The 15,557-nt window shown below is 26.7% G+C and overlaps 1 protein-coding gene across 1 annotated transcript; it reads right to left on the reverse strand.

Annotated features, from left to right (window-relative positions):
- Positions 1 to 12,889: 12,889 nt before the first annotated feature.
- Positions 12,890 to 13,448, reverse strand: LOC130967661 (uncharacterized). The gene is made up of 2 exons (XM_057892618.1): positions 13,339 to 13,448; positions 12,890 to 13,236 (listed from the first exon to the last, which is right to left on the reverse strand). Exons 1-2 carry the CDS (start codon positions 13,422 to 13,424, stop codon positions 12,999 to 13,001), a joined length of 324 nt encoding a protein of 107 aa, XP_057748601.1. The 5' UTR covers positions 13,425 to 13,448; the 3' UTR covers positions 12,890 to 12,998.
- Positions 13,449 to 15,557: the final 2,109 nt, after the last annotated feature.

Raw genomic sequence — 15,557 nt, forward strand, 5'->3', positions numbered from 1 at the left:
ACCAAATTCTATTGATATGTTATGGTGTAATGAAATGAATGCCTTGAATGAGAATAGATGTGTTTGCATTTGGTTTTTTAAGATTAAGACAACACAATCCATCAAATGTTCCAAACTAAACAGAATCAGTGTTACAGTAAGATGTATTAAGCCATGAACATAATCATTAGTCAAAGTACTCTTAAACATTGAGTTGCCATAGAAGGCTAAATATCACATTGTCTTAAGGATAAATACCACAGCAAATTCATAAGGTTCTACATGAGGATACAAACTTAAAAGGGCATAATACAACTTTCAATTACATAGATAACCACAATGTTTATAATGGAACTTCAATTTTCCTGTGCAAAAAATATAAAGTATCCCTATACAAAAAAAGTCAAGCAGAATACATTTTTTTCTAATCAAAGTCATTTATTAGTCTTTCTTAAGGGCTTGAAGCCTGGAGTAGGAACGAAGGTCATAAAGTTGGCAAGCTTTTTAGCAGTGAATGAGCTAGTCTCCTTGATTATCTCAACAAAGATAGCCACTGGTGCAGCTACAGTAGGTTTAGGAGAGGACTTAAGTCTGGCTTTTCCTTTAATGACCTGTAACTTAGGTGGCCTAGCTATGACTTGTTTCTACATAAATTAATGCCAGATGCATTTATTAGATTATAAAAGAAATCACATATGTTTTATAGTTGAGTAGTCATTATACAACCTGTTGTGTATCTTGGGTTGGTGGAATGCTTTCAGATCGGCTAATGTCAATCACTGTTGGAGACTATGTTGGTGATGGAAGTGCAGGCAATGGTGCTATTTCTCCTGGAGCTGGATCATGTTCATTTGGGATAGAGTTTACTTCAGGCTCAGCCCTATCTGCACTAGGGGCAACCACAGCTAATTGCAGCTGCATCTGTCTGGCATGCTTCTCAGCTTCCATAGCTTTCTTATTTGCACAACTTCTCTCGTTGTGTCCTATCTCACTATAATACATGCATCTGATAGGGTTATACTTCCTCTTCATCTTAGTCTTTGACCCAGTTGGTTGCTCATCTTTGTCCCTTTTCCTTTTCTTTGTTGGTCTTTCAGGCTTGGCCTTAAATGGTGGTGGGACTGGAGCTGGGTGTGGAGTTTTTTTTCATAGATCTTGTCCTTTAACTGGATTGACATTGAAACAATAAGTCTTCCTGTACGCTTCCATTTTCAACCAGTCATGACAATACTCTTCAGCCCTTTTGTCATTCTTATCCTGTATCGCTGATATTGCATGCTTACACGGCATCCCTTACAAAGACAATTATATGATTAATTAAAAACCGTGCGTGAATGTAGTTGAACATAAGTAAGCGATGAACTTGTTATTTGTGAGCTGCCAACAGCGACAACTGCATGTGTGCTTTCCCAGGTCAACCACCATATTGGTTGGCCAGCCATGAACTTTATAGAGTTCTTCTTTTTCATCGCCGCACCATTGAGGAGCCCAGTGGCTGGATAACGTTGTCATTGCTTCAAGTCTACTCTGCTGAATAGGGGGAGTATCCCTTAATAGTTCTGTAACTTCTTCCTGTTGTCAATTATACTCTTCATGATGATTCTTCTAACTTCCTTAGCTAAGGTCAGGATGGGCTTGCTCCTGTCGTGCTTGATAGTTCTAAGACTCACACGCGTTGTTGCATATGTTATCCACTTTTGGAACTTTACTGAAATGTGCCTTTGTCCATGCATCTTTAGGCCATTTGTCGAAATATTTCCAAGCTTTCTGACACACTCAAAATCTTCAAGAATAGTCACACAAACCCTTAACCTCATCAAACCCCTGCCCTAATTCAGAGGAAAATATGCAGCACACCACTACGAAGACATCACGCCACAAAATGACTTAAAAAACATGAAAAGGCTTTCAGCCTTACCTCTAACCGTCACGATTGCTTCTGCCGATCAATGTTGCTCCAATAGATGATGAACTATGTTCTCAGTAGCGATACCTACTCTGCTTTGATCGTCAACCAACACTGACAAAGGTGGATGTCGTCGTTCGAATGCAAGGTGAAAGGCTTAGGACATGGCTTGAGGGAGACGAAACATTTTGGAGCGAAACATAAAGATAGTTGTTATGGAATGGGATGAGACTTTGCAACGTTTTGAATCTTTTCTGGGCACAAAACAACAACGAATCATAGCTAGCAGGGTATTCAATCAAAACGGCGTCGTTTTCCTTATCTGCCACGGTGGCAATAACGTCCCACGTCAGTAGACATTAGCCAACTCATAAAAGGAGTTGACGGAAGGACGAACGTAACTAACTCAAATATTTTTTAGAGACTATTTTGACTAAGTTTATCTTTCGGAGACTAAAATGGAGAATGAGATATCTTTCAGGGACAATTTTAATTATTAACTTTTAAATTATTTATCATTAATGAGGTCTAGTCGTTTTTAAATTTAGAGATGATCAAGACATCATTTATTTATCCAGAATAGTATTGGCACCGGCACCGGCAGGCAAACTTTACAAACAACCTCATTGAGAAAAAAATTAAGCTCAGATTGTTAAATTATCGATGACCATGATATTTAACAATGGCTTAACTGTTGCTAACTCATTGTCGCTTTCAACAGGCTGATAATAATATCTCTTATATCATAGTGGATTATATTTTTTGTATTTCTATTCGTATTTTAATTATGAATATAAATCTATTTTAATTATATTATTATTTTTTAAATTTAATCATAAATGTCAACCTAGTTTGATTATATTGCTAACAATATTTCTATAAATTTTTCTTTAAATATAAGTATAGTTATATTTCTACACAAATAGCTGAAATTAATCACCTATATAATAGAATGGTCAACTATTTCTCCATCAATATAATTAGAGAATATATATATATATATATATATATATATATATAATATATATATATATATATATATATATATATATATATGCTAGTTTGATTATATGTAATAAACAACATCTATTTTATTTTATTACAACAATTCACTAATGGTACACAGACACACATCACTACAACTAAACTTATTAAACTTTCAATCATAGGTAGAGGTATTAAGATGTGCCATTTTATTATATTTGCTAGTTATTTTTGGTAGCAACTATTGTCTTATAGAGTATAACTGAGCCAATAGACTTGAAGTCCAAAACATTATATTAGAATGTTTATTTAAATTTCATCAACTCTAACAACCCTGTGACAAAAAAAAAGGGGTCAAATAAAAGGTCTTAGAGTACAATTATTGTGAAATAATACATTTTCTTTTTAGTAATAATACAGTTCTATAAATTTGAATTATAATAACAAAATATAAAAAGATTTAATTTTTATGCTCTACATTGATTTTCGTAGCCATTCAATTACATTATTTTTTAAGAGGTGAATTTTACCTAATTTTCTCTAAAATAACATGTAATCTAGATGTTATTTACATTATCAATATAAAAAATTATTATTTTACTAGCATATATAATATTATGTAATTAAATATACTTATAAAATTATTTTATATTTACAGTATATCAAAATTAAATTTAACATCTAATATACTAAAACAATTCAAGACTAAAAGGAATTTTATAAAGTATTTTAATTATTTCACATATTATTTAGAGCTATTTTAGTTTTATGATTTCTTTAAAGTTCTCTTTGTGTTGCTATGTTTGTCATATAAATGAATAGTTGAACACTTTATATGCTTTTTCGAAAATTCAATAATTTTTTTTACCTAACAAAAAGTAGAGAATTTATTAACAGCAAATATGAATATAACATAAGGTGAAAATTCAGGTGCAGTCGACTTTACGTGAAGTTGATAGCTGAGAGCCGTTAGATTATTTGACTGATTTGATTAAATTTTTATCAAACGCTTCTTAGCTATCAACTTCACGTGAAGTCGACTGCACCTGAGTTTCCACCGTAACATAATCTAAACTTGGAAAGGATTGTTTAACAACTTAAATACTTACCATTTTGAAAGTACTAGAGAGGTAGGAACTTGTCCAAACATATATGATCAACGCACTGCATCAACCATCCCTTCAAACCTCCGCTGTTTATACAATCGTGTATACATTTTCTCAAATTTGGAATGATGCTATGCACATCTCTAGGGTTCTGTATAGTATAATAAGATGGAGTAGAAGACTCTTTGGGAATAATTTCATGAGACTCAGCGAAAACAAAACACGTAACTACTCCAATAATAAGCAACATTATTATTTGTTGTGCATCTATTATTACACTCTTCATAGCTATTTGTTTTTCTTCTTTTCGTCCTATAAAAAATATATATACGATATGCTAAGTTTATATACAAGTTTAAACTTTTCCTTAATAATATTATTTTATATAATATGATTATTATAATTATAAAATTATGAGATTCTTTAATTTGTTTGGTTTGTGTCCTTTCCCTATGCTAAAATTGTAAATTATAAATACCACAACGAAAAATTTTTCATTTAGTGAAATAATCTATAATTAATTATGGTTGTTTGGTGTTTCGTAAAAATATGTATAATATATATTATATATGAAATAGTGTGATTTCTATTATTTAGACTCGTTCAAAAGGTAGAAAGTTTTACTTTTAATTAAGTTTAGAATAAAAAATTAGGTGATCTTTATAGTAATAAAGTTCATGCATCAATTGTGCTAAAGGATAAATAAATAAATATAGGTTACAAAAATTTGAAAAGCCAAAGTAACAACCAAGCTTGTAATGAAATTGTATGCAAACAATTTCTAATGATTTAAAAGTCAATAAAACATCACCTGACCGTTTTTAAAATAACACGATTTTTAGTTTTAATTTTGGCATTAAAAAAATATATACAATAAAAGTGTTTTATATAATATTATTTTTTGTATACTTTTTTGTATTATATAATAAAATTACTATTTTGATCTTTAATGTTTGTGGTAAATTATATTTCGATTTCTAACATTTTAATTGTCCTATTTTTATCTCAAAACATTTAAAATAATATCAATATTATTCCATAAATAGGATTCACTCCAAACATTGAGAATTAAAACAGTAATTTACTCTTTCAGTTTTAAAAATATAAACGAGATCATTCTATTCGCATTTAATTAGAACTTCACTCCCAAATTCAAATTAGAATCAGATTATTAAGGAGAATAATTATGAGTATTTGTCATTTGAAACTATATAATCATGTGTTGGTTTAGTATATATTATATTTTTATTTTTTTCATGGTATCTCCTAATTCGATAGGTTAAGAACTAATTCGTCGCGGATCTGAACTTTATTTAAAGGTTTGCTACTGACCAACAAGTTACTGCATCTACAGAGTAGGATCCAAACTTCCGATACTTGTTTAAATGGAGGAGTGAATTGACCATTCAACTAACCCAAGTTGGTTTAATACAGATTATTAAAAGATGGAATTTATACCAGTATACACTAAAAATCTATCGAAAAATTACTCATTCATATGTAATACATGTTGAAATATAAAGTATACACAAGTTAAAATATATATTGAAAATGATTGAATTAAAACACCACATATATTTAATTTAGGTTTAATTATTTTATTTGTTTATCCCTATAGTTTTACTAAATTTCTTATTTGATCCTTATACTTTTTTTTTAATTGAGTCCCATAATTGTTTTTAATTTTGTAATTAGATCTTTTTAATGTCAAAAATATTAAAATTAACTAAATATTTCTCTAAAAATCATATGATCAAAGATATTATTAGGTTCTTAATTATAGATACCTTAAATTTGCAGAAAAATATTTAGTTAATTCTAATATTTTTTACATTAAGAAGGATCTCATTACAAAATTAAAAGTAATGTAGAGATTCAATTTAAAAAAAATATAGGAATCTATTTACAAATTTAGTGAAATTATAGGGATCAAGAATAGTTAAACCTTTAATTTATATACAAATATATGGTAACTAATTTGACGATTAATTTTTAGTCCAAATAATATTTTTGAATTACCTATCTCTAATTGTTGATTTTATTGTTGGATTGTATTAGGAAAAAAATCACTTGAGAATTATTTTGAAAATTATATATATATATATATATATTATTTCATTTGTTAGTGACTAGTTATTATTGTCTCATAGAAATTAGAATTAAATTGTTTTGAAATTTTAGAATAATTGTTGCAAAAAAGATACTCTATGATTACTAAAAATCATTTATTAAATTAGTCACCACATATTATTTATACATTTTTATATATTTGTTTTAATAATTAATCAAATAAATAATTAAATTTTTTGTTGTACTACTATAATTAAACATTTCATAAACACCAACTCATTGTCACTGTTAGAACTAATTGATCCTAATTGATTCTAATTATATTCTAACAGTCACTATAAGAATGTTCAATGCTTTAATGCCATTAATAATCAAATTTATAGACAGTCAGATCCCAATAAATCCATTAGTAAAATTCAACAATTTTTACTCATGTCCTATTACCGTTAGTAAGTTACTTATTATGTAAAAAAAAAAAATTTAATTAAATATGGCTAAGGTGTGATGAGTAACTTATTTATAAAATTAAAAATAAAATCTAAATTATTTATCATTAATCAGGCCTAGTCGTTTTTAAATTCAAAGATAACCAAGACATTATTTATTTGTCCAGAATAGCATTGGCACCAATTAATAAGCACAAACTTTACAAACGAACTAATTGAGAAAAAAAAAAAAAAAAACTTAGATTACCGATGGTCACAATATTTAATAAAATAATGCCTTGGCTTATCGCTAATTCACCGGTCTCAACAGGCCGATAATAAGTTTTCTTATATCATAGTGCACTATATTTTTATATTTCGTATTTTAATTATAAATATAAATCTATTTTGATTATATTATTATTTATAAAGTTTTATTATAAATGTTAGCCTAATTTAATTACACCATAAAATTTTTATAAATTTCCCTATAAATATAAGTATAGTTATATTTTTATACGAAAAGTTGAAATTAGTTATTTATATAACATAGTTATTAGTGTAAATAATGATTATATGGAATAACTAAATATATATAATAAACAATACCATTATTAATTACAAATAAGAGTGTGAATTACTATGCCGTTTGAATATAAAGGTCAATTATTTCTCCATCAATAAATAAATATAATATATTATCTCTTAACTAGGTTGAGACTATATAACAAACAGAAACAGCAATTTGATTCTAATATTTTACAACATTTTATTACTCTTTTTCATATTACCACAATTCACTTATGGTACGACACACACTGACACACTACACTAGAAATGATCCATTCAACCGAATTTATTAGCCAACTTCAAACATATATAGGTGTGGTATATGTTTTCAAAAGCACTAATAAAACTCAGTAAATTTTAACAGTTAATTTTAATTATATATATTATATATTTTTTATAATTAAAATTTATGATTAAAAATTATTGAAACATTGATATACAAATGCACTTAAAATTGTTTTCTAATAAGATGTGTCATGTGAAATATTGTAGAGTATTCATAACATATAGCAAAAGAAAAGAATAATTTTAAAATTTTATTTTATATTTAAATTTTATTATAGTAACATAGATTAAATTTAAATACTTGAGTATGCTAGTAAAAATAATTTTCTTCTTTAAAAGTACAAAAATGATACATGTATTCATACTAAAACTAATCATTGATATTAATTTTTAAATTAATGGACATCTGATTTAAATTGAGAAACCTCTTATAATTTTTTGCACAAATCTTGCAACTCTTTGCATATCGTTAAATTCTTTTCCAAAAATTAGACTTACATATAATTATGTATGTAGAAGTAAAGGAATAAAACTCATATTTTTTTTTTTAATTCTTGACATACATATATATAATATAATATTTGTTATTGATTTAAATTTGAATCTCATTTCAAATTTAAAATCGTATCTTAATTCTTATCTCAAATTAAACTATTATGAATTATATCATATCTCAATTCAATTTAAAACAGAATCATTTAGGATCTCATCCAAACTTAAAATTCAAATTTAGAAATAGAATAATTAATTTTTTTCAAATCTCAGTTAATATTCTTAATTATCATATTATTATTATATTTTTAGTGCTAGTAAAGAATATAATAATTTTTTATTTGAATTAATATAATTATTTATTTGATTAAATTAAAATAATAATTAAATAATTCCTTAGCAAATATTAGAACACTCGTTAGTGTGTGACTTCATAGGTTTAATTCTAAGCGGGTAGTAAATTAGTCTTATTAAATTTACGAATCAATGTTGGCATCTAGTAACACTCCTCAACGACTTGATAGTATGAATAAGTAATATGTTTTACTAAGAACCCGAGAATAGCAAAGTATAATTCCTTCTATCTTTTTAGCTCTTGGTTAACTCTTAGATTATGGTTTAATTGTCAAACTCTAAGTTGTTACCATCATTATAATAACCTGTGAATAACATAAGAAACTCATTTCTTCATTCATTCAATCTCCTTTGTCAAGATTTTATTTATCTCAATCATTATAATCATAGAATTCAAACTCTTTATCGAGAGTTGATAGATTTCTTATTAACTAATCATTAATTCTACAAGTATTTAAATCATATCCAATATCCTTCAACTAGCACTCTAAGTCATTAGGTATCCGTAATCAAAGTATAATATAGGAGCAGTGTTATGGGCCAGCAAGTTTTGTAATTTATAGTTATTAATTAGCCATCATTAGTATTTTTAATGGTGTGAGATTACATATAATGGTGTAGGATTACTCATTTTTTTTGCTGGTTAAGTGTTGGCCAGATTTTAATAAAACTGCTGGCCCCCTAAACTTTTTCATAAATACATTGTTAATTATTATGATAGTCGCCAGTCAAAAGAAATTCTATATGTTATCGTATTTATCTTAAGAATATCTTATTGACAAATATGTGGTAATTATAATAATTAGGAATGTTAAAAGTGGGTCAGTTCAATGGTCATATCTCTATATCTATCATTTATCACTACTACAAAAAATATTTTTAGAGACAATTTATTTTACTTTCAGTGGCAATAAAAATAACAATTAATATATTTACTGCAATTAGACATTAGCCATTTTATGCTTCGTCGCTAAAAAATTTTAGCGGCAATTACACAATTGCTAGTAAAAACCTTTTTAATGGCCGTTAAAAGTTATAATCTTTTGCGACAATTATACAATTATCGATAAAGACTTTTTGATAGTCACTAAAAATTATAATTTTTTGTGGCTATTTTTTCGACAATTTATTTTTGACTAAAAATAATTTTAAGATTATAATATTAATTACTTTTAGTTGCTATTATTATTACCGTTAAAATTTTAAATTATTTTAAATTATATTATACTCATTTTCTTAGAGTATAAAAACCTGTGACAAAAAAAAGTTCAAAAGAGACTTTAGAGTACAATTATTGTGAAATACAACTTTTTAATAATAATACAGTTCTATAAATTTAAATTATAATATAAAACATAAAAAATTTAATTTTTATGCTCTACAATGATTTATATAGCTATCCAATCATATAACCTTCTTTTGATAATTATTTACGTTATGAATATAAAAATAATTATTTTATTAGCAACCTTGTCATAAAAAAAAGTTCAAAAGAGGCTTTAGAATATAATTATTGTGCAATACATTTTTTTAATATTCTATAAATTTGAATTATAATATAAGATATAAAAAATTTAATTTGTATACTCTGCAATAATTTATATAGCCATCCAATCATATAATTTTTTTTATAACTATTTACGTTATCAATATAAAAATAGTTATTCTACTAATATGACAGGATGTAATTAAATATATTTATAAAATTATTTATATTTATAGTACATTAAAATTAAATTTCACATTTTATTTCACATATTATTTAGAGCTATTTTAGTTTTATGATTTATTTAAAGTTCTCTTTGTGTGGCTAAGTTTGTAGTATACATGAATACCTTATATACTTTTGTGAAAATTCAATAATTTTTTGGGTAAATTATATTTTTTGTTTTTGAAATTTAAATTTTTTTTTAAAATATCTTTAAATTTTATTTTGTTTCAATTTTGTCTTAAAAATTTTTTATTTGTATCAAATATATTCCTGGATGATAATTTTTCAAAAAAATTAAGATCAATTCAATAACAATTTCATAAAAATAACCTTTAAAATAAGCAAATTAAGCATATTTTTTATGCATTATTGTTATATTAGTCTTAAATTTTTTAAAAAATTTAGCTATCAAAAATATTTTTTTATACAAATTAAAAATTTTTGAGACAAAATTAAAATAAAATAAAACTTAAAAAACAAAAAATATACTTTATTTTAATTTTTTTTACCTAAAAAAAGGTAGTGAATTTATTAACAGCAAATATTTATACATAATCTAAACTTAAAAAGGATTGTTTATTATCAACTTAAATACTTACTGTCCAAGCATTTTTTCAGCGCACTTTCTGGTCTTTTTTTTTAATGCGGCCAAGGTCGTTTTATGCAGTCATCTACGATACATCTTTTCAAAGCTTGAACGGCACTATGGTACTCTTCTCTAGGATTCTGTGTAGTACAATAAGATGGAGTAAAAGACTGTTTAGGAATAATTTCATGAGACTTAGAGAAAGTTGTGCATCTATTATTACACTTTTCATAGTCATTTGTCTTTCTTCTTTTCGTCTTATAAAAAACATATATACCATATGCTAAGTTTATATACAAATTTAAACTTTTACTGAGCAATATTATTTTATGCAACATGGTTATTATAGAACTATGAGATTCTTTCATTTGTTTGGTTTGTGTTCCTTCCTTGTCCTCAAGTTATAAATTTCATATAAACAACACAACGAAAAGCTTTCTCATTGTAAGTAAAGGATGTTTAGTGTAATAATCTATAATTAGTGTGATTTCTATTATTTAGACTAGCTCAAAAGGTAGAAGTTTTTAATTTTAGTTAAGTTTAGAATAAAAAATTAGGTGTTCTTTATAGTAATACAGTTCATATATCATTTGTGCTCAAAATTAAATAAATATAGGTTACAAAAATTTGAAAAGCCAAATTAACAATAAAGCTTGTAATGAAATTAGATGCAAACAATCTCTCATGATTTAAAAGTTAATAAAACATCACGTAACCATTCTTATAAAATATTATTATAATAGTTTTCTATATAACATTATGTTTTTTTGTATACTTTGTGTACTATACATATTCTTCAATCTATCTATCTATTGGTGATTGCAGAAAAATTAACATATAAATGTCGTCTTTTTTTTAAATATTCATCATATATATTTTAATAAAAATATTTTTTTCTTATTTTCAAAATTTAAATGTACAATTAACCTTATATTTTTATTATTTAAAAAAAATTAATAAACGTATTAGTGCCATTAGTTACCAATAATACAAATATATTATCACGGATAAAGTGATTATGGTGTAACCATAAATAAGAGGTAATATAGTAATTTTTTTAAAATAATTTAATATATTTGACTAAATTATTTGGTTTAAATCGTTTTGTTTCTTTATTAGTTTTATACTTTTTATCTTAAATTTTTGGCCATATAAATCTCAATTTTATTGTATCATAAAACTATCATTCTAAAAAAAATTTTTAGACAGAGGTGCATAAAAGAATTTTTGATTCTTTAGTACTGTTTTTGGTGTAGCATGACCATAATATAGTTGTGATTAGTCATTATAATTCTTACATTTCTCATAAATAAAATCTTTATATAATTACTTAGTAAAAAAAATATTGATATAATTTATAAATATGAGATAATTCTTTATTTTATGAATTAGGTTTTGAGTTGAGTTATACCCATTCAATCTAATTTTAATATGATATTAGTGCCTATCTAATCCAATATTATTTGATCACCTATTTGCAAATGTTCACATTTATGTTTATCACCTAGTCTTGTGGAGTATTGTAATGATGCTCTTCCTTGATAGTTTGCTACAACAAGATATTGGTTGGCCTTCTAAATTTGTTTAAGCTATTGGTATACCTTGTTATAAGATGAGTGGGATTAATAACATTTATCGTATTGTATTATAATTATTAATCATCAAATACCACTTAGTTTCATTATTCAAAAATCTAATAGGAAGATCAAAATGTAAGTAGAGTATCTTTGGTTAATATCTTGTGCAAATGGATGCAACAACACCAAAGTACTCAATCTCTGGTGATCAAATCCTGAAGGAAACTTCATCTTATTTGAAGAAATTTAAGAGGATGCATCCTCTTGATTTTTCTTTTTTACTACTTATGCTGTCAATTGTAATTTTTCACAATATAAAATATTATTTTTTAATACGATTAATAATCTGATTGAAATCTTATTAAAGGAGCATAAATGTACTCACAAATTCTTTTATTTATAAAGTTCAAATTCAAGAACTTTCGTTAAAAAACCAAAATACCGTTCAAAAAATCTAAAAAAAATTGAAGATTATTACTTCTTTCTCTTTTTAGGCCTAACCAAACAATATAATAATAATGCAAGGAGAGAATCAATCCTCTTAATTTAACTTTCCACTTCAATAAATAAGTATAATCATTCTCATATAATAAACTTTAGAATCAATCTAGGAAAATATGTGATACCAAAAACTTACAAGCTAAAAGATTTCTTGACTTCATGAAATAAATAATTAAATTATTGAGATCTTTTATTTCAAATACATATAGTGACTGCTAAAACGATCAATATGTATTCATGTAAAAATAATAGTTGGAATTCACTAAATTACTTACCATAACACAAAATAAATTCTTCAAAGGAGCGAAATAAAATAAGAAGCGATTCACGCACAACTTCCAATCCCACATAATTAAAAAACAAATGACAAATTAAAAATAATAATAATATAATAGAAATAGAGAGTGAGAAAAACAACTAAATGGAAGAGATTCTAGCTGGTGTGAATTAAACTAATTAAGGCTATGCAGCTTTTCCTGTTGAACCAAGGTAACAACAACTAGTACTATGTGAAAGATCATCATCGTCATCATGATTATGCATGATGAAGAAGAAGAATCCGTCTCAAAATTCCAAAGAGTACCCACCATTTGTTCTTGATTTGCATGCACAACAACACTTTCTCTGGCCATTGATGATGATGATCTTTGCTTCTTCATGGCCTTCCTTCTCCGTTCATGATCTGCCATCCTACAAAATTATTTATATCAATTACAAAAAAATCAACAAATTAATTCTGCTTGAATAATAAAAAAAAAGGAAAATAAAAGGGGGTGTAATAGTTCTATGTACTCTTTAGAGAGGGAAAGAGGGTTTGTGATCCCACAAAGGCATAGAGGAACACCATTAATAGCATGCAGGTTCAACATTGACTGCATTTTTTCTTTTTTGTTTGGAGCAATGGAAGAATATTGAAAAATAAAGTCCAAAAAGCAAAGACCTTAAACATCAATGATACCATAACTAATTTCTTAGCCAAATCCTTCTCTCTCCTTCCCTCGAAATCTCTGCCACGTGGCTCTTTTTCTCTCTCACTCTCTTCCCTGTCTCTGCCACATGGCTCACTCCCTTCCCTGTCTCCACCACGTGGCTCTTTGTCTTTCTCCTTGTCACCCCAGCGGGAACCCACGTGGAAGGTAATATGATAGCCTCGCGCGGAGCATCGCCGAGACGGTGTATGGTGTCCTCTTGGACACCAAATGCCGGAGGACCTATTATAGATCTCACGAGGGACACCGATCCTGCCAGAAATTGAGGATAGTTCTTTTCAGACTTTTAAAAAAAAAAAATGATTATAATTATGCAACAATTTATTTATGTGCCAAAAATTCTAAATTTATATTTAAAAATTAAACTATAATGCATACAAAAAAAATTATATAGTAAATATGTTAAATTTATGGATGTATAGTATCCATGATCAAAAAACTAATTATTTTTTTATGAATTAATATTATTATTGCTTTAATATTTGGGATTGAGAGACATATTAATTTAAGGTGAATGCTATCCTACCATAAGTAACATGTAAGTTATCCTCTCTGATATGTCATATTTTAATTGGATGTTTATTTTAATCTGAGAGACAGAAGAAGAAAATGGAACACCCAATAAGACGGTGATACTTAGAAGACACAACGACGATGACAAATGAGTGGGGGAGTAGTAAACGCAATTAGAGAAAGTTGGAATACCTTTCCTGCAAGAATGATTTGGAAAGAGAAAACAAGACACCCAATGAGACAGTGATGCTTGGAAGGCGTAACGACGACAATGAAGGAATACAATGGGAAGGAATAAATGCAATTAGAGAGAGTTGGAGTACATTTTCTGAAAGAATGATTTGGGAAGATAAAATAAGATACCAACGAGACCGTGATGCTTTAGGAGGCGTAATGAGGACGACGAAAGAGTGGGGAGGAGTAAACGCAATTAGAGAGAGTTGGAGTACTTTTTTTAAAAGAATGATTTGAGAAGAGAAAACGAAACACCAATAAGAGGGTGATGCTTAGGAGGCGCAACGACGACAAAAGAGTGAAGAAAGTAATTCAGGTTAAACTAAATATCCAATTAAAATGTGGCACATCAAAAAGAGTAACTTACATGTTATTTTAAAAAGAGTAGGATAGCATTCACCTTAATTTAAACACTGGTATTATTATTATTTATTTTAAAATCACAATATATAGTGCATAAATGGTTTTAACCAATAAAAAATAACAATAATAATAATACATAAAGAAATTACCAATATTTCGCAATAGATTAAGAAGGTAATATATATATATATATATATATAATATAGAAGACTCCAATGTCAATGATATAATGCGTGCATTCACGTAACTAAAATTGGAGAAACACTGTAAGTGGCGCATAACAGGAAAGCAACACACAACATACATTGAATAAGAAGCATATCAATTGATTCAAATTAAAAAAAATTAATGTGATATGCCAATATTAAGTAACAACAAATAACAGTGAAATTAACTATTACTTAATGATTTAGTTATAAATGGGTCTGATACTATTTGTTGGAATTTTTTTAGAATTTTTTAATATAAAGATTATTCATGTTAAATCATTAAAAAAGAAAATATTAGATGCGAAAGCGTATCTGAATTCATAAACATGAATTATGATTGGAAGAGTTTGGTTCTTGTGGTTGTTTCGATCTTTCTCAATTAAAGTTTTCTATATCCCTACGCGGCAAAATTGTAACTTTTTTATGGGAAAAGAACAACAAATGCGGCTTTGGGCTTATTTATATTTGTGTATGACACCCATTAAACTCTAAAGCCCAACTAAAATAGTATTAAAGTCGAAAAGATAATATATCTAAAATCTAAAAGATAATTATCTAAATAACAAAAGATAATATCTGGTTTTATTCTCATCTAATTTCAAATCAAAAGTAACTATGACTTATTCAATTTAGCATTTATAAAAATAAATGAGATCACCATTATATGAGTCATTTAATTTAAAATAGTATAATTTGTGATTAT

The sequence above is a fragment of the Arachis stenosperma genome, chromosome 3, assembly GCF_014773155.1.
Source record: "Arachis stenosperma cultivar V10309 chromosome 3, arast.V10309.gnm1.PFL2, whole genome shotgun sequence".
Taxonomy (NCBI): Eukaryota; Viridiplantae; Streptophyta; class Magnoliopsida; order Fabales; family Fabaceae; genus Arachis; species Arachis stenosperma.